General features: G+C 47.5%; 1 protein-coding gene across 1 annotated transcript in view; it reads left to right on the plus strand.

The window, feature by feature from the left end:
• Nucleotides 1-23,201, plus strand: part of prkg2l (protein kinase cGMP-dependent 2, like) — a 72,601-nt gene extending 49,400 nt beyond the window's left edge. Inside the window, exons 15-20 of the mRNA XM_088304596.1 lie at nt 3,676-3,817; nt 3,892-4,055; nt 15,661-15,783; nt 21,739-21,801; nt 22,027-22,093; nt 22,220-23,201. Of these exons, the coding sequence (XP_088160722.1) occupies nt 3,676-3,817; nt 3,892-4,055; nt 15,661-15,783; nt 21,739-21,801; nt 22,027-22,093; nt 22,220-22,315 (655 nt within the window). The 3' untranslated portion in view covers nt 22,316-23,201. The remainder of the gene's footprint in view (nt 1-3,675; nt 3,818-3,891; nt 4,056-15,660; nt 15,784-21,738; nt 21,802-22,026; nt 22,094-22,219) is intronic.
• Nucleotides 23,202-25,641: the final 2,440 nt, after the last annotated feature.

The raw sequence follows: 25,641 nt of genomic DNA on the forward strand, positions 1-25,641 counted from the left end.
CAGGTGAAGAACCAGCTGAGGAAGATGAAGGCGAGGAAGGCGGCAGGCCCAGATGGGATCAGCTCCCAGCTCCTCAAATCTTGCGTAGACCAGCTGTGTGGAATCGTCCAGCACATGTTCAACCTGAGCTTGAAGCTGGGCAGAGTCCCCCAGCTGTGGAAAACATCCTGCCTGGTTCCGGTTCCAAAGACACCCCATCCGAAGGAGCTCAACAACTTCAGACCAGTGGCGCTGACGTCTCATCTGATGAAGACCCTGGAGAGACTGGTCCTCGTCCATCTGCGCCCCCTGGTCAGCTCCTCAATGGACCCACTCCAGTTTGCATACCAGCCTGGCATCAGTGTGGATGATGCCATCATCTACCTGCTCCACACTTCACTCTTCCACCTGGAGAAGGCGGGGGGCACGGTGAGGATCATGTTCTTTGATTTCTCAAGTGCTTTCAACACCATCCAGCCCGCCTTATTGGGAGACAAGCTGGAGCAGGCGGGAGTGGCCCACCACCTCATCACATGGATTCACGACTACCTCACAAACCGGCCACAGTACGTGAGAACACAAGACTGTGTGTCTGACGTGCTCCTCTGCAGCACGGGAGCGCCGCAGGGAACTGTGCTGGCTCCCTTCCTGTTCACCCTCTACACCTCGGACTACAAATACAATTCCACAACCTGTCACCTGCAGAAGTTCTCTGATGACTCTGCGATTGTCGGCCTCATCACTGACGATGACGATCGGGAGTACAGAGGGGTTACGCAGGGGTTCGTGGACTGGTGTCAGCAGAACCGCCTCCAAATCAACGCTGGGAAATCCAAAGAGCTGGTGGTGGATTTCCGCAAGCGTCGGCACTCTCCACCTGCACCAGTGAATATCCAGGGAACAGACGTTGAGAGGGTCTCAACTTACAAGTACCAGGGTGTTCATCTGAACAATAAACTGGACTGGAGCGACAACACAGATGCTCTCTATAGGAAGGGTCAGAGCAGACTCTTCCTACTCAGGAGGCTGAGGTCCTTTGGCGTTCGGGGAACACTCCTCAGGAACTTCTATGACTCGGTGGTTTCACCGGTCATCTTCTATGGAGTGGTCTCCTGGGCAGGAGGCATCTCGGGCCGGGACAAAAAGAGACTGAACAAACTAGTGAGGAGGGCCAGCTCTGTCCTGGGCTGCTCCCTGGACTCTGTGGACTCAGTGGGGGGCAGGAGGATGACGGCAAAACTGTCATCAATGCTGGACAACCCAGCCCACCCACTCAATGACATTCTGAGAACACTCCACAGCTCCTTCAGTGATAGACTGTTACACCCTCGCTGTACCAAAGAGAGATTTCGCCGCTCCTTCCTGCCAACTGCTGTCCGACTTTTTAACAAGAACATTGGGTCAGGCCTACAAACAGGAGGGCATTAGTGCAATTGTGCAGTCCTAGGATGCAATATTAACGACTACTGTACTTTCAGCCAAGGGTGTACTTAAACATCGACCAATGATGTATTTTGTTTACCATTACAGTATTCTTATTACAATACTTCTATCACTGTAGTATTTCCACCACTGCAGGATGTTCACTATTACAGTACTTTTATCATTGCAGTACTTTTATAATTACTGTATTTCCTATCATTGCGGTACTTTTACTATTACAATACTTTCATCATTGCAGTATTTTTCTATCGTTGCAGTACTTTTACTATTACAGTACTTTTATCATTGCAGTATTTTCTATCATTGCAGTACTTTCCTGTCATTTCAGTACTCTCACCATTACAGTACTTTTATCATTGTAATATCTTTATCGTTGCAGTATTTTCAATCATTCAGTAGTTTTTATCATTACAGTGTTTCCCCCTCTGTATAATGGACAGGCATTAGGAGTGTTTCCTTACACTAGATACGTTTATACTGTGTATATTTGCATGCTTTTTATGAATGTCTGCTGCTAATGTTATACATTAACAGCTACTCTGTGTGATCTATATCTTTGCTGCTGTAACACTTCAAATTTCCCCATTGTGGGACTAATAAAGGACATCTTTATCTTTATCTTTAATAGGTTACTTAGATCAATCAATTTTGAATACTCTGTTGTTTAATTATCAAAATACATCCAGTTTTTTAATACAGCCCTTTCAACCACCTCTGCTGAGTCGTAGCATTTGTCCAACCTGTTCCATATCAACCTTTGGCATTCTTTTGGGTGATAGGTAAAGAGATTGGATGCGTTTTGCATGCTCAGTGGACTCCTTTCTGAGCCACTTGATGACATAAATTTCTTCGGAATAAGTTAGGTCTAGTCCGCTTGTCGTATTCAAAAAGGACTGTCAACATGCTCTGTAGGTCTCTGTCCTATGATTAAATTGTCTTAAGCCAGTTGAGACGAGTTCACGTCTGGCTAGGAACCTAACAAAGTCTGTAATGTGTGTGTTATAAGGAGAGTAATTGGGCTGCAGCTCAGTAATGAGAATAGGGTAGCTCACCATTTGGTTTAGCATTCCAGCTGTTATCATTGATGCGTGGTGAGGGCTGCTGATGGTGTCGTTCAGGATGCTCCTAGGCAAAGCCATATCTGGACTGGATGGGTTGAGCTGGAGCATGTGCAATGTCTCGCGTGAGAAGGGGATTTTAAGACTCATGTTAGGTTGTAGCATCTTGAGTAGTCATTTTGGGTTCTGTTTATTAAATGTCGGGAATTGAGTCGTGCAGGTGAAACTGTATGTGACTACATTCTCCGTTGTTGGCGGTGTTGTAGCTCCTTGGTTTGCTCTTCCAGATATTGGTGTGAGCTGCACAGAGTCAAATGGGGGTGACCAGTGCCGGCACCCCCTGTACACGCATAAATGTTCTTTTTGCTTGACAGTACGTGTACTTTATTGGATTAACCATACATTTACATTTCTTCTTAACCTATTGGCATAGCAATTACTTTATGAAATCATGTCAAAATACTTCCAAATGTCCAAGACTGATCATTAATTAATAAATCCAAACAATACTTACAGACAGTGTCATGTAAAGTGAGGTTGTTTGACGAATGAAACGACAGGTGAAGAGAACGATCTATGCAAGCAAACTTACTTCCGTTTTGTTTCCCCCTGGTCTATCAGAATAGAAAATATACGACTAGATGACACTCATTTACAAAACATATGAGCGGTCACAATGACGACACAACTACAGTGCTTTATTTTATAATATTTAACAGTATTCATTTGATATTTTATCATTAGTAATTATAGTCATATACACCATAAAAAAATGAAAAGAATTTTCTGTCTATTTTGCAGCACAACAGGAAAAAAGCAAGGATTTCTGTATTTGTAGCTTTTATGATATATTAATTTCTTTGTGATTCGATGTATGATGAGATGACACTGTCTTACATCATAAGTTAGTCCTGCATTATAAATACTGAATTTGGTTTTCCTGACCAACTACTGAGTGTCTACCTGTTCTCCCCCACACGCTGTGGTCTACTTTTTGTACAAACCCAATCCATAGTATCACAGGGACAGTCATCAAGCATGTGATGTGTCGGGAAGGGACTGCAGCTCTATACTCAAGGCAAAGACCCTGCAGTTTAAGGCCTGTGTTGCAGGATTTAAGAAGCAAGTGAAAGGCTGTTTATACAGTATTTAATAATATTTGACCCTGTTAACATGATTTTTCTTTATCTCCAAGGAATTATTTTGATGAACCTACGGCTAGATTTTGCATAGGTTGTGTCTTAGAGGCTTTTGATTATCTCCACGCTATGGGTATCATATATAGAGACCTCAAGCCTGAAAACCTTCTACTTGATGCAAAGGGTTATGTCAAAATGGTAAGTAATTAAAAATTATAAATGATATTCAATTCATTTAGTACTGACAAGCTTTCTGTGTTTGGTTTCCACAGGCAGACTTTGGGTTTGCAAAAAAGATTGGTCTTGGAAAGAAGACCTGGACTTTCTGTGGGACCCCGGAGTATGTGGCCCCAGAGGTCATCATGAACAAAGGCCATGACTTTGGAGCTGACTGCTGGTCTTTAGGAATTCTCATATTTGAACTTCTAACTGGCGAGTAAGATAGTACTGTAGATTGTCCCATGATCTGCCTTTTGTAATATGCAGCCTATATGTAATGGGTGGCATGGTTCAAGTGGTAGAGGGGTTGTCTCTCAATCGGAAGGTTGTGGGATTGTTCAATACTGAAACCCCAGTTGCTCTTGGTACTGAGTGAATGCGTGAGTGACTTGTTACTTTTATAGTGTGGTGGTTTCTTACTGTTACTTAGCATTCATGAACACATCTAATTATGTTTGGAGGATAAACAAGCCTATATTCACCACAGATGAATGTAATGTAATTAATGAAATTCATTTGGCACGCAAATGAAAGATTTTGTGGAATGTCTGACAGTGTTTCAAAATAGTCTGCATGTTTTTGGAAATTTTTTTGAGGGGAGGTTTCATGTCACGCCAAATTAGTTGAGAGAGCATAGAGGGCATTGAGCTCACTCCTGGCCTTGTCTGGGTTTTGTCCAGGTGAGAGTCCTCCTCTATAGACTTAAGAGCGAGTCTTAATAGGGGACTCGTTGTACTCTGTTTTACGTGACAACAGTGTTGTTTTTGGCAGGCATTTTAGATTTTGTCTTCGTCTTTTGGACGAAAATGCTTATTAGTTTTCGTCACATTTAGTCATTCCTATTCATGATAATGTTAGTCTAGTTTTAGTCGACCAAAACTCAAAAAGGTTTAAGTCTAGTTTTAGTCAACAGAAATTCCCCAAAACGTTTTTGTCTAGTTTTCGTATATCTAGTCGACAAAAACTCAAAATCGTTTTAGTCCGTTTTTGTTAAAAATAGGCATACAAGGTCTCCACCCAATAGCAAAGACTTTCTGATCGACTACTAAGGATTATGCATTACAAACAGATAAAGAGGTGACAGTGGAATCAATGCTCAATGCTCTTAAATAAGCCAAGAACCTAAACATATTTGGCAACTGTAGTAGCCTTTTTCACTTAAAGCAGATTACAATAGGAAGGGATGGCATCAATTTGGAACGTCTGACGGACCCCACACTAACATTTTCATCCTGTCTCGTCTCGTCCACAAAAATTCATGCACGTAATTTTTTTCGTCATCAAAGAGCCACGTTTAGCTCGTCTCGTTATCGTCATGAAAGAAAAGGGACGTTGACGAAATATTTTCGTCATCGACAAAAACAACACTGCGGGGCAGTGAACATGGGTGAAGCTTCCATTTTCCCCTTCCCCTTTATCAGCTCGCGAGCACCTGCAGGGATTTGTCCACTGGTTTTGAGTGCAACAACCTGATGGCGTTCATATAGTTGCGAGAGACTTTCATAAGACCAATATAAAGACTGTACTCCCAAAGCCCCATCCGCATGTTAAGTGCCCAATTAGGGGAGAAAACACTCTTGATCATCTTTATTCAAACATCAAGCATGGGTACAGAGCCATATCCCCACCCCTCGGCCAGTCAGACCACCTGCCTCTGCTGCTCACACTTGTGTACACCCATCTCAGACGAAAATTCAGCCCACCACAAAGAATGTTACAACCTGGCATGAGACCACCATGGGTGAACTCCAGGATTGCTTTCAACACACCGACTGGGACCTCTTTGATCATCAGGAGCTTGAAGTTTACACACAAATTCACTGGACTACAGGTTCTGCATGGAAAGTGTGTCTGTGAACAAGACCATCCGTTCTTCCCCAAACACGAAACCCTGGATGTCCAGCTAGGTTCGCTCACTCCTCAGGGCCCGTGACACCGCGTTCATGTCAGGCGACAGAGTACATTAAGCAAGCCAAAGCGGACCACATTAGGTTAGAGTCTCACCTTGCCGGCAACAGACCACGGGAGGTGTGGCAGGATCTACAGAGTATCACCGACTACAGAGGCTTTACCATACCACCAGTAAACCTGAGTGCATCGCTGGGGGAAGAGCTGAACTGCTTCTTTGCTTGTTTTAACTTCCCCCGACCGCCACACCCCCGCACTCCATGCCCCAACACCCACCCACTCACTTTAGAGGAACACAATGTGAGGCGTGTGCTCCTGGTAGTAAACCCCGGAAAAGCCTCTGGCCCCGACGGAATACCAGGCAAAGTCCTCAGAGAGTGTACCCACCAGCTGTCACATGTTTTTTGCAGGATCTACAACCTCTTCCTGGTTGAAAACTTCCAATATCATTCCTGTCCCCAAAAAGTCACCCACATCCTACCTTAATGACTACCATCCTGTAGCTCTTACACTGGTAATCATGAAGTACTACGGGAGACTGCCTTCCTCCCACACTGGACTCCTGTGTTTGTTAATGATAGATGGTGTAACCCAGGGCACATCACTGTTAAGGATCAACTTTGCAGTCGGGAAACTGAGGTGATAGCTGTTAGCATCCGTCCGTACTATTTACTGCGAGAGTTTAGTCATGTGATCGCGGTGGCGGCGTACGTGCCACCCTCTGCTAACAGTCAGACAGCCTGTGACGTAATGACTGCAGCTGTGAGCAGGCTACAAACACAGCACCCAAATGCCTTGTTCCTTATCTCTGGTGACTTCAATCATGTTTCTCCATCCTCCTCTCTGCCTTCATTCACACAATATGTAACCTGCCACACCAGAGACAATAAAATGTTGGACCTTTTCTATGCCAACACCAAGGAGGCGTACACATCACTGCTCCTCCCCCCGCTGGGCAAAGCTGACCACAATTTGGTTGCTGTCCTGCCTGTGTACAAACCTCTGGTCCGCAGGCAGCCAGCTGTGACACGCACAGTTCAGAGATGGTCTGGAGAAGCCGAGGAGGCCTTAAGGACTGTTTCAACACAACTGTGTGGGAGGTATTCAGCGAAGCCCACGGGGAGGACATTAATGGTCTAACAGACACAATTACCGACTTTATTAATTTCTGCATGGAGAACACCATTCCCACCAGGACAGTAAGATGTTTTTCCAACAACAAACCCTGGATCACACCGGACATTAAAGCTCTCCTGAAGGAGAAAAAGAGCACTTTTGTGTAAGGCGACAAGGAGCAGCTGAATAGAGTGCAACATCAGCTAAGAAGGAGGATCAGAGAGGGGAAAAAGTCCTACAGGATGTGGATGGAGGAACAACTGCAGCGGAACAATGCCAGGGATGTCTGGAGGGGCCTGAAGACCATCTCAGGCCACGGCCAACCAGGTAAGTCCCAGAAGGGGGGGGGGCTTTCAGTGAGTAAATGAGTTGAACCTATTTTTCAATAAGTTTGATCAAATGCCTGCCCCCGCTCAGTCTCCCCAGCTGCAGCCCCCACCAACCCCTCCTGCCTCTGCGAACGAGACCCTCTCTCTCCTCTCTTCTCTCCCCCTCTCTCTCCTCTCTTCTCTCCCCTCTCTCTCTCTCCACAGGCTCCAGTTCCCAGCTACATCAGACAACCACCACTTCTCCCTGCTCAGCCTTGTTCCTCACAACATCTCAGGTGAAGAACCAGCTGAGGAAAATGAAGGCGAGGAAGGCAGCGGGTCCCGATGGGATTAGCTCCCAGCTCCTCAAATCCGGCGCAGATCAGCTGTGTGGAATCGTCCAGCACATGTTCAACCTGAGCCTGAAGCTGGGCAGAGTCACCCAGCTGTGGAAAACATCCTGCCTGACTCCGGTTCCAAAGACCCCCCATCCAAAGGAGCTCAACAACTTCAGACCAGTGGCACTGACGTCTCATCTGATGAAGACCCTGGAGAGAATGGTCCTCGTCCATCTGCATCCCCTGGTGAGCTCTTCGATGGACCCACTCCAGTTCGCATACCAGCCTGGTATCAGTGTGGATGATGCCATCATCTACCTGCTCCACACATCACTCTCTCACCTGGAGAAGGCGGGGAGCACGGTGAGGATCATGTTCTTTAATTTCTCCAGTGCTTTCAACACCATCCAGCCCACCCTATTGGGAGACAAGCTGGAGCAGGCGGGAGTGGCCGACCACCTCATCACATGGATCCACGACTACCTCACAAACCGGCCGCAGTACATGAGAACACCGGACTGTGTGTCTGACGTGCTCCTCTGCAGCACAGGAGCGCCGCAGGGAACTGTTCTGGCTCCCTTCCTGTTCACCCTCTACACCTCGGACTACAAATACAATTCCTCCACCTCTCACCTTTAGAAGTTCTCTGATGACTCTGCGATTGTCTGCATCATCACTGACGGAGACGATCAGGATTGCAGAGGGGTTACTCAGGGTTTTGTGGACTGGTGTCAGCAGAACCGCCTCCAAATCAACGCTGGGAAATCCAAACAGCTGGTGGTGTATTTCTGCAAGCGCCGGCACTCTCCACCTGCACCAGTGAATATCCAGGGAACAGACGTTGAGAGGGTCTCAACTTACAAGTACCTGGGTGTTCATCTGAACAATAAACTGGACTGGAGCGACAACACAGACGCTCTATATAGGAAGGGTCAGAGCAGACTCTTCCTACTCAGGAGGCTGAGGTCCTTTGGCGTTCGGGGGACACTCCTCAGAAACCTCTATGACTCGGTGGTTTCACCGGTCATTTTCTATGGAGTGGTCTCCTGGGCAGGAGGCATCTCGGGCCGGGACAAAAAGAGACTGGACAAACTAGTGAGGAAGGCCAGCTCTGTCCTGGGCTGCTCCCTGGACTCTGTGGACTCAGTGGGGGGCAGGAGGATGACGGCAAAACTGTCATCAATGCTGGACAACCCAGCCCACCCACTCAATGACACTCTTAGAACACTCCACAGCTCCTTCAGTGATAGACTGTTACACCCTCGCTGTACGAAAGAGAGATTTCGCCGCTCCTTCCTGCTGGCTACTGTCAGACTTTTTAACAAGAACATTAGGTCAGGCCTACAAACGGGCGGGCATTAGTGCAATTGTGCAGTCCTAGAATGCAATACACACTAATACTGTGCTTTATCCAATACTGTACTTAAATATTGACCAATGCTGTATTTCGTTTACCATTACAGTATTCTTATCACGACAGTACTTTTATAACTGCAGTATTTTCTATCATTGCAGCATTTTTTTTTCAGTATTTTTTTATCATTGCAGTATTTTTACCACTACAGTACTTTTATCTTTGCAGTATTTTCCATCATTGCAGTATTTTGCTATCATTTCAGTACTCTTACCATTACAGTACTTTTATCATTGCAGTATTTTTATCATTGCAGCATTTTTATTTATTTCCCCTCTGTACCATGGACAGGCATTAGGAGTGTTTCCTTACACTTGTATATGTTGTGGGATGTAAGTATGTATATACAGGCGGATTTGTGTATATACATATATAATGTGTAGATTTGCATGCTTTTTATGAATGTCTGCTGCTAATGTTATACATTAACGGCTACATTACGCCACCGCCTCTGTGTGACCTATATCTTTGCTGCTGTAACACTGAAAATGTCCCCATTGTGGGACTATTTAAGGACATCTTTATCTTATCATACCGGACTAACAGATCTACTGAGGATGCCATCAACACTGCTGTTGTGCTGACCGACCTGGAACAACTGCACAGCTATGCCAGGATGCTCTTTTTGGACGACAGCTCGACATTCAATTCAATCATCCCAGACATCCTCATCGACAAACTGGACATTCTTGGCCTCCTGCCCCTCACAGGTACCTGGATTAAGGACTTTTTGACCAAACAACCCTAGAATGTGATACTTGGGCCCTACACATCCTCAACCCGAACGCTGTGCACCGGTTCCCCTCAGGGATGTGTGCTAAGCCCTCACCTGTTCAGTCTCTACACCTATGACAGCAGCCCGGCCCATGAAAACAACACCATCGTCAAATGTGCTGACGATACAACAGTCGTTAGGCTGTTCTCAAAAGGAGATGAGACAGTCTACAGGGAAGAGGTCCAGAGACTAGCGGCTTGGTGTGAGAACAGCAATCTTCGGCTGAACACTGCAAAAAGCAATGGAGATGTATTTGACTTCAGGAGGAACAAAACTGACCCCCCGCCCCCAGTGTGTCCTTAATGTTTATGCTACAGCTATGTCTTCAGGCCTTTGCTATAGGAAGAAATTTGATGGTCTGTCATATTCAGAGTATGTGAGTGATTTAACTTGTGCGTTGAATCTATGGTGTACAACAGGGTATGAATTAGGTGTGTTTTTTTTCAAATGGTTGTACCACCGCCTTTGCAGATTAAAGTGTTACCTACCTTGCATGGTGATGTGCCTGGTCATCTCGGTGTTCGTAACGCATGATCGTATATTCTGTCATTTTTTTATGTCCACTTCTAAAGGTGGATGTAGCTCAGTGTATTAACACATGCATTTCTTGTCACCTCACCAGCAAGCCAAATCAGGTTATAAAGCTGGGCACTTGACCCTTTTTTGCCCGTCAGTTCCTCGCCCTCCGGCAATGACGGGCTCCAAAAATGGGCATCCGGCTGGGCCAGAGGGCCAGACCGTTTCGCCTCCCGGACGGACTGCCCAGCTCTGGTTGTCGGTTGGGGATTTGTTTATCCACTCAAAGCAAAGATTCTGGCAGTGAAGCAATTTCCACAGCCATCTACAGAGAAAGAACTTACACGCTTCTTTGACTACATTGTTTTTTTCCAACTTGAATGGCCTGCTTGAAAAAAAATCTTTTCTTTATTTTTTGGGGGTATTTTTGGCCTCTTGCAGTGTGGTTTGCTTTACATTATGCAGCATACATGTCTCATCTGCTTACTGCATAAAGAGTTCCTGAGCAACCTCTGCCTTGGCTATCTTTTTTTTCTGCTGTCACCTTACCGTGGAGGAGGGGTTTGCATGATCCAATGATCCTAGGAGCTAAGTTGTCTGGGGCTTTTTGCCCCTGGTCGGGTCACCCATGGCAAAGAGATCCTAGCTGAGGGCCCATACAAAGCACAACTCACCAGACCCCTTATGAAGAACAAAATTATTGGACCTCGTTTTCCCTTGCCTGGACGCGGGTCACCGGGGCCTCCTTCTGGAGCCAGTCCTGCATGTGGGGCTCATTGCCGAGCGCCTGGTGGCCGAGCCTGCACCCATGGGCCTCGGCCGGGCTCAGCCCTAAAAGGCAACGTGGGTCCCCCTTCCCATGGGCTCACCACTTGTGGGAATGGGCCAAAGGGGTTGGGTGCAATGTTAACTGGGCAGCGGCAAGAGGAAGGGAACTTGGCGCTCTAATCCCCCGGCTACAGAAACTAGCTATTGGGACATGGAATGTCACCTCTCTGGCAGGGAAGGAGCCTGAGCTAGTGTGTGAGGCAGAGAAGTTACAACGAGACGTAGTCGGGCTCACCTCCACACACAGCCTGGACTCTGGTACCGGTCCTCTTGAGAGGGGTTGGACACTCTTCCACTCTGGAGTTGCCCAAGGTGAGAGACGCAGAGCAGGTTTGGACATACTTATTTCCCCCCGGCTTGGCGCCTGTACACTGGGGTTCACCCCGGTGGACGAGAGGGTAGCCTCCCTCCACCTTAAGGCGGGGGGACGGGTCATGACTGTTGTTTGTGCTTATGCACCAAACAGCAGTTCAGAGTAGCCACCCTTTTTGGAGTCTCTAGAGGGTGTGTTGGAGAGCGCTCCTCCTGGAGACTCACTCGTTCTGGTGGGGGACTTCACTGCTCGCGTGGGTAATGACAGTTAGACTTGGAAGGGTGCGATAGGGAGGAACTTCCCCGCACTCCCAATCCGAACCCGGGTGGTGTTCTGTTACTGGACTTCTGTGCCCGTCATGGATTGTCCATAACAAACACCATGTTAAAACATAAGGGTGTCTATTTGTGCGCTTGGCACCAGGACACCCTAGGCCGCAGTTCGATGATCGAATTTGTGTCATCGGCTTTGCGGCCGCATCTTTTGGACACTCGGGTGAAGAGAGGTGCAGAGTTGTCAACTGATCTCCTGGTGGTGAGTTGGCTCCGATGGCGGGGGTAGATGCTGGTCCGACCCAGCAGTCACAAACCTATTGTGAGGATCTGCTGGGAACTCTCGGCAGAATCCCTTGTCAGAAAGAGAATTTTGCCCACGTACCAGTGGAGGTGGGGGACATTGAGTCCGAGTGGACCATGTTTTGTGCGTCCATTGTAGATGCTGCCGATCGAAGCTGTGGACGTAAGGACTCCTGTCGTGGCAGCAACTCCCGAACCCACTGGTGGACACCGGTGGTAAGGGATGCTGTCAGGATGAAGGAGGAATCCTATCAGGCCTTTTTGGCCTGTGGGACTCTGGAGGCAGCTGACAGGTACCAACTGGTCAAGAGGAATACGGCTTCGGTGATTGCTGAAGCAAAAACTCGGGCGTGGGAGGAGTACGGTGAGGCCTTGGAAAACGACTTCCAGACGGCTTTGAGGAAATTCTGGTCCACCATCCGGCGTCTCAGGAGAGGGAAGCGGTGCACTATAAACGCTGTTTATAGTGGAGATGGGGTGCTGCTGGACTCGACTAAGTTGTGAGTCGGTGAGGAGAATACTTCGAAGACCTCCTCAATTACACCGACACGCCTTCCATTGAGGAAGCAGAACCTGAGGACTCCGAGGTGGGCTCACCTATGTCTCGGGTTGAAGTAACCCAGGTTGTTAACAAGCTCCTTGGTGGCAAGGCCCCGGGGGTGGATGAGATCCGCCAGGAGTTCCTAATGGCTCTGGATGTTGTGGGGCTGTCATGGTTGACACGCCTCTACAACATTGCGTGGACATCGGGGACAGTGCCTCTGGATTGGCAGACCGGGGTGGTGGTCCCCCTTTTTAAGGAATCACACTCATCAGCCTCCCTGGTAAGGTCTACTCAGGGGTACTGGAGAGGAGGATCCGTCGGGAGGTCAAATCTCAGATCCAGGAGGAGAAGTGCGGTTTTCGTCCTGGCCGTGGAACAGTGGAACAGCTCTACACTCTCGGCAGGGTCCTTGAGGGTGCATGGGAGTTCGCCCAACCAGTCTACATGTGTTTTGTGGACTTGGAGAAGTCGTTCAACCGTGTGCTTTGGGGAGATCTGTGGAGCGTGCTTTGGGAGTACGGGGTACCGAGCCCCCTGATGCGGGCAGTTTGGTCCCTGTACCACCGATATCTGAGTTTGGTCCGCATTGCTGGCAGTAAGCCGGATTTGTTTCCAGTGATGGTTGGCTCCACCAAGGCTTCCCTTCTTCACCGGTTCTGTGCATAACTTTTATGGACAGAATATCTAGGCGGAGGGGATCCAGTTCGGTGGCCTAAATATTGCATCTCTGCTTTTTGCAGATGATGTGGTATTGTTGGCTTCTTCAAGCCGTTATTTCCAACTCTCACTGGAGCGGTTGGGATGAAAAGAGCTCCTCTAATCTGAGACCATGGTTCTCAGTTGGAAACGGGTGGAGTGGCCTGTCCAGGTCGGGGAAGAGATCCTCCCTCAAGTGGAGGAGTTCAAGTATCTTGGGGTCTTGTTCACGAGTGAGGGGAGGCTGGAGCGTGAGATTGACAGGCGGATCGGTGCAGCGTCTGCTGGGATGCGGATGCTGTATTGGTCTGTCGTGGTGAAGAAGGAGGTGAGCCAAAAGGCGAAGTTCTCAAATTTACCGGTCTATCTACGTTCCTCCCTCACCTACGGCCACAAGCTGCGGGTCGTGACCGAAAGAACAAGATCTCAGATACAAGCGGTCGTAATGAGCTTCCTTTGCTGGGTGTCCGGGCTCTCCCATAGAGATAGGGTGAGAAGCTCTGCCATCCGGGAGGGACTCAGCACTTCTCTGCATTGAGAGGAGCCAGATGGGGTGGCCTGGGCATAGAATGCATCCTGAACGCCTCCCTGGTGAGGTGTTTTGGGCATGTCCCTCCGGCAGGAGGTCCCGAGGACGACCCTGGACATTCGCTGGAGGGACTATGTCTCCCGGCTGGCCTGGGAATGCCTGGGAATCCTTCCAGCTGAGCTGGAAGTCGTGGCTGGAGAACTCTTGGTTTCCCTCCTGAAACTGCTGCCTCCACGAGCCGAACAGATAAACGGCGTATAATGGATGGTGTCAAGAGAGCAAGATTCAGTTGCTAATTCATATTGTTTTAGGATTCTGACCCTGGATTTATCTAGTCAAATGTCATGCTCATCAGAATCAGAATAAGAATCAGAAATCCCTTTATTGTCATTGTACTCAAGTGTGCAACGAGATTAGAGAGCTCCCCTCTCCAGTGCAATACAACAATAATTCAGATAAATATATAAATTAGATAAATAAGAGAATAGTTAGTGCAATGGAAAATAATACTGAATAGGGTATATAAAAACACATCACGTTGCTGTTCTGCAAGGTACGGGTGGTCGTGTGTGTGTGTGTGTGAGTTTAGAATGGAGATGGCTCTTGGGAAGATTTTTTATTATCGTATAGTATATACCGTATTTTCGCAGTCATAGGACGCGCTGCCTCAAAGGGCGCAACACCTGTTGAGGGTGCTATTTCTGTCTTTGAAGCACACACTGGGCGCGCCGCCTTACAAGGCGCTAGCTCAGCTGCTTTTAGCATAGCAATAGCTCAGCTGCTCACGCTGACTCAGCCCATGGCAATTCACTTTGCCTCAATACCATGAGCAATCGCCACATTTCAAAGACAGTTGCCATGATACCATTGACAATCACTATCATTAACAATGACTCTAACCAATAATAGGTATCATGGAATAGTCTACAAGACTACGTCAGGGGAGGGACTTCACTGGTCACCACACTCCTTAGAGTCACGGTTTCAAAAAAAAAAAAAACTCAGCATACAAGCAAACAATGAAAAAAAGAAATAAGATTAACACAAAACATGTATCTCTCATGCCATCAATATACCAAAAAGAAATAAAAATAACACAAAATGATAAAGCAATGGCTTCTTGGGAGCCATTAGAGCAATGCCTTCTGGGAGCCACTCAGACTCAGCCAAATCACATGGCTGTTTAGAGAGATTTGCTGTTTTAGCTTTGGGTTTTTTGTCTGTTGTCTAAACCTGGGACGTTTCTTGCTTGCAATAACATAAATGATAAGACAGACTACAACATTGTGGACAGCTGCCCTTTAGTCCAGCTTTCTCCCACACCATCACCCAAACACCATAGTCACATAATGTATAGTCATGGTCACTTTGAAGCATAGATGACTCACACTTTGTCCAGCAGGGTGTGCTAACATGCACTCCGAACCGCCCCATGAGTAAAAGGGTTGATGGTCGCGAGTGATACTTTGTCCATATAATGAGCGCAGTCGCCTTACAAGGCGCTGTGTTAGTTTAGGGGAAGATTTGGGACTTTTAAGTGCGCCTTATGACTGCGAAAATACGGTAGTATTATAGTAAGAAGAGTAATGGTAATCACCAAAATAGCATAGCGTACTCGCATTGTATCCTGGTAACAGTAGGTTATGTTGGATCGCCATTACCTTATTAGCCATAGCTTTGCGTAAACACCTAAAGTAGAATTGCCATGGTAATATCAAACACATTTCCACATGATATGTCAGTGATTATGCAACATCTCAACAAATGCAATTACTATTCATCCATCTTTTTTGTGGCTCTCAGCATAATCCCTGAGGATGTGCAGCTGTATTTCTTTAGCGCAGATATGATGCTGTCTCATGCTATTTGTTGATAAATGATAATTTTTCACCATTTTGAATATTATTTGCCTACTAGGAAAAGGCATATTTGCAATCAATAGACGGTATATTTTCTTTCCAGTCCCCCATTTGCTGGATCCGACCCCATAAAGATCTACACAATGGTCCTCCATGGCATTGAGAAGGTTGACTTCCCAAAGAGAATAGGCAAGCGTCCAGATGACCTCATCAGGAGACTCTGCAAGTATGGACCCTGAAAGGATAATAACATTCAGTGGCTATAGTGTCTCACCGTACTGCAGGGATCACCATAAACTTTTTCAAACTGCGGGCTACTTCTTGTGCACTGTTTAATGCAAAGGGCAAACGTCTTGATTCACACTTCGGAAAACAAACGTACTTTGTGTTAAAATGAACCATTCATGTGAGGATACAGATCATGGAACTGATTTCTCACATCATTTATCTAAAATGATTATTAACAAGGTAGGAAACATGATACTGTAAATATTGTCAAAATTCTTTTATTATGGAGCTGTTGTCCCCTCCATGAGCCGTCACCTTACAATGGTGGAGGAGTTTGTATGTCCCAATGATCCTAGAAGCTAAATTATCTGTGACCTTTTTCCCTTTGTAGAGTCACCCATGGCAAACAGGTCCTAGGCGAGGGTCCAGACAAAGCACGGCTCATAAGACTCCATATAACAACGAAAATATTTGGATCTCGCTTTCCCTTGCCCAGACACGGGTCACCGGGGCCCCCCTCTGGAGCAAGTCCTGGTGGCTGGGCCTGCACCCATGGGGCTTTGCCGGGCTCAGGCCAAAAAGCCAACGAAAGTCCTCCTTCCCATGGGCTCACCACTTGTGGAAGGGGCCACAACAGGACACCCGTGTCCTGGTGCCAAGTGCACCCTAGGCCGGAGTTTGATGATCGACTTTGTAGTCATATCATTGGATTTGCGGCCCGATGTTTTGGATACTCGGGTGAAGAGAGGGGCGGCAGTGAGTTGGCTCCGATGTTGAGGGAAGACCTGGCAAACCCAAACGTATGGTACGTAGGGTTTTCTGGGAATGTTTAACAGAATAACAGACAGATCACCTCCACCTTCCATTGAGGAAGCAGAGCCTAAAGACTCCGTAGTGGACTCTCCTGTTTCTGGGGTTGAAGTAACCTAGGTGGTTAACAAACTCCTTGGTGCAAAGCCCTGGGGGTGGATGAGATCCGCCTGGAGTTGTTAAAGCCTGTGGATGTTGTGGGGCTGTCATGGTTGACGCGCCTCTACAACATTGCGTGGACATCGGGTACAGTGCCTCTGGATTGGCAGATTGGGGTGGTGGTCCCCCAAATTAAGAAGGAGGACCAAAGGGTGTGTTCCAATTACAGAGGAATTAACCCTTGGCCTCCCTGGTAAGGTCGATTCAGGGGTGCTGGAGAGGAAGGTCAGTCAGGAGCAGATTTAGGGGGAGCAATGCTGTTTTCGTCCCGGCCGTAGAACAGTAGACAAGCTCGACAGGGTCGTCAAGGGTGCATGGGAGTTTTTCCAACCAGTTTACATGTGTTTCGTGGACTTGGAGAAAGCGTTTGAACGTGTCCTTCGGGAAGTTCTAATAGGTGTGCTTGGGGAGTACGGGGTACCAAGCCCACAAATACGGGCTGTTCAGTCCCTGTACCACAGATACAATACAATACAATACCAAGTCAGAGTTTGATCCGCATTGCCGGCAGTAAGACAAATTTGTTTCCAGTGAGGGTTGAACTCCCAGAGGCTGCTTTTTGTTCCAGATTCTGTTAATTGCGTTTATGGACAGAATTTCTCGGCGCAGCCGAGGTAATAAGGGGGTCCGTTTTGGTGTGCTCAGTGTTGCATCTCTGCTTTTTGCAGATGATGTGAAACTGTTGGCTTCTTCAAGCCCTGATCTCCAACTCTCACGAGAGCGGTTCATAGCCGAGTGTGAAGCGGTTGGGATGAAGATAAGCATCCCCCAATCTGAGACCATGGTTCTCAGCCAAAAAAGGGTGGAGTGCTTCACCAGGTAGGGGACGAGATCCTTCCCCAAGTGGAGGAGTTCAAGTATCTTGGGATGGAGCGTGAGATCTACAGACATATCACTGCAGTGTCTGCTGTGATGTGGACACTGCATTAGTCTGTCATGGTGAAGAAGGATCTAAGCCAAAAGGCGAAGCCCTTGATTTACCAGTCAATCTACGTTCCTCACTAGGGTCACGGGGGGTGCTGGAGCCTATCCCAGCTATCTTTGGGCAGTAGGCGGGGGACACCCTGAACTGGTTGCCAGCCAATTGCAGGGCACACATAGACGAACAACCATCCGCGTTCACACTCCTTCCCATGGGCTCACCACTTGTGGGAGGGGCCAAAGGGGTGGGGTGCAGTGTGAGTCGGGCGGCGGCAAGAGGCAGGGACCTTGGCGCTCTGATCCCCGGCTACAGAAACTAGCTCTTGGGACATGGAATGTCACCTCTCTGGTGGGGAAGGAGCCTGAGCTGGTGTACGAGGCAGAGAAATTCCGACTAGATATAGTCGGGCTCACCTCCACACACAGCGTAGGATCTGGTACCAGTCCTCTTGAGAGGGGCTGGAAATTCTTCCACTCTGGAGTTGCCCAAGGTGAGAGACGCCGAGCAGGTGAGGGCATACTTATTGCCCCCCGGCTTGGCGCCTGTACACTGGGGTTCACCCCGGTGGACGAGAGGGTAGCCTCCCTCCGCCTTAAGGTGGAGGGACGGGTGCTGACTGTTGTTTGTGCTTATGCAGCAAACAGCAGTTCTGAGTACCCACCCTTTTTGGAGTCTTTGGAGGGTGTGCTGGAGAGCGTTCCCCCTGGAGACTCCCTTGTTCTGCTGGGGGACTTCAATGCTCACGTGGGTAATGACAGTGAGACCTGGAAGGGCGTGATTGGGAGGAATGGCCCCCCCAATCTGAACACGAGCGGTGTTCTGTTACTAGACTTCTGTGCTCGTCATGGATTGTCGATAACGAACACCATGTTCAAACATAAGGGTGTTCATATCTGCACTTGGCACCAGGACACGCTTGGCCGCAGTTCGATGATCGACTTTGTAGTCGTGTCATCGGATTTGCGGCCGCATGTTTTGGACACTCGGGTGAAGAGAGGGGTGGAGCTGTCAACTGATCACCACCTGGTGGTGAGTTGGCTCCGATGGTGGGGGAAGATGCCGGTCCGACCCGGCAGACCCAAACGTATTGTGAGGGTCCGCTGGGAACGGTTGGAAGAATCCCCTGCCAGAAAGAGTTTCAACTCCCACCTCCGGCAGAACTTTGCCCACGTACCGGGGGAGGCGGGGGACATTGAGTCTGAGTGGACCATGTTTCGTGCCTCCATTGTTGAGGCAGCCGATCGAAGCTGTGGACGTAAGGTGGTCGGTGCCTGTCGTGGCGGCAACCCCCGAACCCGCTGGTGGACACCGGCGGTAAGGGATGCTGTCAGGCTGAAGAAGGAGTCCTATCAGGCCTTTCTGGCCTGTGGGACTCCGGAGGCAGCTCACAGGTACCGACTGGCCAAGCGGAATACGGCTTCGGTGGTTGCCGAAGCAAAAACTCGGGCATGGGAGGAGTTCGGTGAGGACATGGAAAATGACTTCCAGACGGCTTCGAAGAAATTCTGGTCCACCATCCGTCGTCTCAGGAGAGGGAAGAAGTGCACCACCAACACTATTTATAGTGGAGATGGGGTGCTGCTGACCTCAACTCGGGACGTTGTGAGTCGGTGGGGAGAATACTTCGAAGACCTCCTCAATCCTACCGACACGCCTTCCATTGAGGAAGCAGAGCCTGAAGACTCCGTGGTGGACTCATCTATCTCGGGGGCTGAAGTAACCGAGGTGGTTAACAAGCTCCTCGGTGGCAAGGCCCCGGGGGTGGATGAGATCCGCCCGGAGTTCCTTAGGGCTCTGGATGTTGTGGGGCTGTCATGGTTGACGCGCCTCTACAACATTGCGTGGACATCGGGGACAGTGCCTCTGGATTGGCAGACCGGGGTGGTGGTCCCCCTTTTTAAGAAGGGGGACCGGAGGGTGTGTTCCAATTACAGAGGAATCACACTCCTCAGCCTCCCTGGTAAGGTCTACTCAGGGGTACAGGAGAGGAGGGTCCGTCGGGAGGTTGAATCTCAGATCCAAGAGGAGCAGTGCGGTTTTCGTCCTGGCCGTGGAACAGTGGACCAGCTCTACACTCTCTACAGGGTCCTTGAGGGTGCATGGGAGTTCGCCCAACCAGTCTACATGTGTTTTGTGGACTTGGAGAAGGCGTTCGACCGTGTCCCACGGGGAGTTCTGTGGAGCGTGCTTCGGGAGTACGGGGTACCAAGCCCCTTGATACGGGCAGTTGGGTCCCTGTACCACCGATGTCAGAGTTTGGTCCGCATTGCCGGCAGTAAGTCGGATTCGTTTCCAGTGAGGGTTGGACTCCGCCAAGGCTGCCCTTTGTCACAGATTCTGTTCATAATTTTTATGGACAGAATTTCTAGGCGCAGTCGGGGCGATGAGGGGATCCGGTTTGGTGACTTCAGTATTTAATCTGTGCTTTTCGCAGATGATGTGGTACTGTTGGCTTCCTCAGGCCGTGATCGCCAACTATCACTGGAGCGGTTCGCAGCCGAGTGTGAAGCGGTTGGGATGAAGATCAGCACCTCCAAATCTGAGACCATGGTTCTCAGTCGGAAAAGGGTGGAGTGCCCTCTCCAGGTCGGGGAGGAGATCCTGCCCCAAGTGGAGGAGTTTAAGTATCTTGGGGTCTTGTTTACGAGTGAGGGGAGGATGGAGCGAGAGATTGACAGGCGGATCGGTGCAGCCTCCGCTGTGATGCGGACGCTGTATCGGTCTGTCGTGGTGAAGAGGGAGCTGAGCCATAAGGCGAAGCTCTCGATTTACCGGTCGATCTACGTTCCTACCCTCACCTATGGTCACGAGTTGTGGGTCGTGACCGAAAGAACAAGATCTCGGATACAAGCGGCCGAAATGAGTTTCCTCCGCAGGGTGTCTGGGCTCTCCCTTAGAGATAGGGTGAGAAGCTCGGCCATCCGGGAGGGACTCAGTGTCGAGCCGCTGTTCCTCCACGTAGAGAGGAGCCAGATGAGGTGGCTCGGGCATCTCTTTAGGATGCCTCCTGGACGCCTCCCTGGGGAGGTGTTCCGGGCATGTTCCACCGGCAGGAGGCCCAGAGGACGACCCAGGGCACACTGGAGAGACTACGTCTCCCGGCTGGCCTGGGAACGCCTGGGCATCCCTCTGGCAGAGCTGGAAGATGTGGCTGGGGAGCGGGAAGTCTGGGCTTCCCTGCTGAAGCTGCTGCCCCCGCGACCCGACCCCGGATAAGCGGCGGATAATGGATGGATGGATGGATGGATCTACGTTCCTACCCTCATCTATGGTCATGAGTTGTGGTTCGTGACCCAAAGAACGAGATCTTGGATACATGCGACCGAAATGAGTTTCCTCCGTAGGGTGTCCGGGCTCAGAGATATGCTGAGAAGTTCGGTCATCCGGGCTGCGTGGCTCAGTGGTCTCCATTTTTTTGGGGCACCCTGACTAATCGATTAGCTCTTTTGAGCTTCTGAACAGTCTGAGTGAAGCAGCGCTCTCGGCACGTATTTCAAAATGCTCCCACAGTGAGGAAACTGTGATTTTGGGGGCAATGAGCTCTAGGGCGCGTTCATAAATATAGTCTGAGTGTGCTCTGCTTCACTCCAACGGTTCATAAACTCAGAGCTTGTTGAAATTTGCAGATCGATTATTCAGAATGCACCTAAAACAGAGTGCTGGTGAGGACACGGTATCCCAGCGCATCAGGCAGTCCAGATTGAAACAGTTCAAGTTCTGTTGCTCCGACCACACACCAGAGTATGAGTAGTGCATGTTCATCAGGGTGAATTTCCAAATGGGTCCTTATTGTTCATGGTCTCTGTTTTTGTAAAACATATTTTGCTTAAAAAAAAAAAGACATCTTGACTGATCTGACTTAGAGGGAAGAGAAATAACAAGAGCACTCATAAAATAGCGAGGTAAACTGTAATAGATTAAGTTATGATCACAAATGAAAACCCTTAATAGATTAAAGCTGCATAACCCAACCGCAATATATCATTGGAATATGTTTTGGTGCAATTATGCATTATGCATACGTTATGTTAAGGTATGTGCATTCTACTCCCTTTTACCCAGATTAAATCCAGTTGAGAGGGTGGGGAACAAAAAGAATGGGATCATTGACATCAAGAAGCACAAGTAGGTCCGCTTAAAACATCCCGACTGTCAGTTGCAATGATTTACCATCCCTTGTTCTCTTCTAGTTCACTTTTCCATTAATCTTCCTGTATAATATACTCCATTCACATTGTTCATGTATTCATTCCTTAAAAAATAAAATAAATAAAGCCTGTAATGCAGCCACTGTTGAAAATTGTACATGGTACAAAAAAATTGTTTGGATTGTGTGACCTATTCTTACAGATGGTTCCAGGGCTTCAATTGGGAGGGACTGAGGCGCCAAAAGCTCCTGTCTCCTCTGAAGAGAGAGGTGAGGTCTTTTACAGAGACATACAATACACATATTAATGTGATGCCATTTTCCCAAACTTACTTTGATCTAAATTGTGAGCATATGATCATGTCAGCAAACCAATGCGCCAATTTGTTTCTGCAGCTGAATGGCCCAATGGATCACAGTCACTTTGACATCTTTCCTCCTGACACAGAAATTACACCCGATGAGACTTCTGGCTGGGATAAAGACTTCTAATTTCTTGCACATGTGCTCCAGATTCTCAAAGCACTTCAACGTCTCCTCATTCACCAAAGGATGATGCAGCATCAGGAAAACTGCGAGTTCAATATCTTGCTCGAGGATAACTAGGATACAGCTAAGGATCGAACCCACCAGCTTCAGGTTGAGAGATGACCACGCGACTACCTGAGCCTTGTTACATCCATACATGTATTACTTTAAAAGTGTTTTTAAAGGTTTTGCTATTGAAATGGAGTTGATTAGTAAATTAAGTCGCAACAATATATGTTATGAAGGGGTCAAACAACAAACTCCAGAAATTTTTCTGACCGCAGTAGAAATGCTATTGTTGGCAATACCCTAGTGCCTTGAGATACAAATCACTCATATTCAAATCAGATTTCCCCTTTGAAATAAATGTAAATGCCATTATCCGTTCCATCTATCCATTATCAGGAGTTGGGTCGCTTCAGCAGGGAAGCCCAGACTTCCCTCTCTCCATCCACATCTTCTAGCTCTTCAGGAGGGCGTTCCCTGGCCATCCGGGAGACATAGCCTCTCCAGCGTGTCCTGGTTGTCCTCGAGGCCTAACCCTAATCAGATGCCCATGCCACCTCATCTGGCTCCTCTCAACACGGAGAAGCAGCAGATCGACTCTGAGTCCCTCTCGGATGACCGAGCTTCTCATCCTATCTCTAAGGGAGAGCCTGGACACCCTACGGACTCATTTCGGCCGCTCGTACCCGAGATCTTGTTCTTTCGGTAACGACCCACAGCTCATGACCATGAGGGTAGGAACGTAAATCGACCGCTAAATCAAGCGCTTCACCTTTTGGCTCAGGTACTTCTTCACCACGACAGAACGATACAGGGTCCGCATCACAGCAGACACTGCACCGATCCGCCTGTTGATCTCACGCTCCATTCTCCCCTCACTTGTGACCAAGACCCCACGATCCAGTCACCCAAAATACTTTTTTTTTTTTAAAGAATGATATCACTTGCTGATATTGCATGTCATAAAAGATAAAATAAGGACATGATTAAATATAATGTAAAGAAATACATTTTTGTCTATATTTTTTTGCTCAACTTCAGTGGACAGCTTTTCAGGCTCAATCAACCTAGAACCTGTTCTAAACAACAGACAAGGAACGAAGACGAGAGTTAGATTCTTTTACTCGCGAGGAGAAACGAATAGAGATGTGCTTAGTTACAAAGCTCCAACCCACTCTGAAGCACATCCCTATAGGGACCCTAGGTTACAAGGGCACGTTGCCAATCTAAAGGGGGGCAAAAAAGTTGCAATATGTCAGCATTCTTTTAAACAATTTTGCATTATTTGCTTAAACTGGGTGCATGTGAATGAGAGCTTGTGGTTATTTCTTCCTCACAGACTTAGCGATGTTTCCTGTTATGCAGACAGTGATTGGCCGAGTCGTCTAAGGCGCCGCGTTCAGGACCCAGTCTCCCCAGGAGGCCTGGGTTCGAAACTCGAATTTCCCCATTGTGGGACTAATAAAGGGAATATTTTTATTATTATTATTATTGCATGAATCATCTGTCTGTGACATGGAAGTTGTGTCTTTCTCACAGTCAGCAGATAATACATATTTAAGTAACTATTTCAATGCTACTTAACAAGCAAATAAATAATGACTAACATACAATTTCTCTAACAACAGTTGTCCTCCTGATGTACCTGCCTTGGCCAGCTGGAGGCAATATAACACAGACATACAGAAATACACAGAGACAGTCACAGCTACAGTGATATTTGTCCTTAACAGAGGATAAAGAATATATGCCTTTCAGTCGGGTTGCCACCTTTCATGGCATCTTGGAGCCATTGCCCCTATAACTACAGCTCCTCTTGGATGGACCAACCGTAGCCGTGTTCCATTTTCATTTGTGTAAAAGATTTCAATGGTTTTACTGTCAACACAAAACATACAAAGCTCTTAACTCCTTTTTCTTCTTGTGGCATCAGTGGAAAAGAAAGACATCAGCACAGTATTTTACATAGGCCCAGTGGGAGTGGTCAGGAGCCTGCCTCACTGTTGTGCACAATGTACAAGAGGCAGAGGTTTGTCTTTCTTCTTCAAGTTGGTGAAAACAGAGTTGTTAATTTCATTTTACGTTTGTATTGTCTGCACTAAACACTGTGATTTAATCAAATTAAAAACAAATTTGCCCAAAGACTGCTCTGTACGAGCTACAATCCCAGGACCAAACACATCCGCATTCTCGATTAAATTATTATGTTAGTGACCCTGCATTTGGGACTGAACTGAAGTATTGAAGTGCATCAACTGCATAAACAGCTTCCTGTTCCCTGTATTTCAGCGCTGCCTCTGTCTTTGTTCTGCCAATAGTCTTTTTTTTTCAAGAATTTTTTTTAATTTGGCTGAATCTTTTGATTACGTTTTTCTGCATTATCAACTCTGTTGTACTTTAGCAAAGGTTGTGCTTGATTGTGGTACACTTCAACTGCAATAACAGAGAGGGTAAAAGAAGATACCACCCGTCTCTAAATATCAAAGGGGGTTAAGAGTTGTAACACAGCAATACCAATGAATCAGGCTGTCTACAGCATTTTTCATGGTTTGTTAGCATTAAGCTAAACTGACTTTTGAATTTGGTGGTTTAAAGACACGATGTGTAATTCTCTTTGTTTTATGTTTAGTTTGACTGTAAACTTCAACTAGGAGTAGCATTAAAGAGTGTTTAATTTTTTTTTTAATAATTGTTCACTATCTGCCCAACTGCTGTTGAGGTATTACTTCCCCTGGCGTCATATATAAAAATATGTAGCCAAAATAGCTTATATTTAAAGTTGGCATTAAAATATGTCTCAAATAAAGTCAAAATTTAAGTTATGAATGTTTTCAGTCACTGATGGTGCTGTGATTCACTCGGGCAGCGTGGGATATGTTCACGCTCAGGGTGTAGTCAGCCTTTTACTCAAAGTCAACAGGGATTGGCTGCAGCATCCCCTGACCCGTGACCCTGTACGGGATATGCGTTGCTGAAAATGACATTTATACAATACAATACACGGAGATCACATAACATAATATACATAACGCATTTCACAACCGCTGGAGCTCTAACAGCACTTGTATTGTATTTTTATATCCAATATTATGAACATTTTAGTAATTCTCTTAAATGACTATGAGGGAATTGGAGACTAAAGAAGTGACCAGCTGTCCAGGGGGACAAAAGGCTTGACCAGTATTTAGGTGTTGAGCACTCGAGTTGATAGTAGCAGTTGGGTTGGCACCAGAAAGCCACTTCAAAGAGCAACCACATCTGCTCTCACCGTAGGGAGCTTCGGG

This window comes from Idiotropiscis lumnitzeri, chromosome 9, assembly GCF_059441095.1.
Source record: "Idiotropiscis lumnitzeri isolate Australia: NSW breed Sydney's pygmy pipehorse chromosome 9, RoL_Ilum_1.0, whole genome shotgun sequence".
Taxonomy (NCBI): Eukaryota; Metazoa; Chordata; class Actinopteri; order Syngnathiformes; family Syngnathidae; genus Idiotropiscis; species Idiotropiscis lumnitzeri.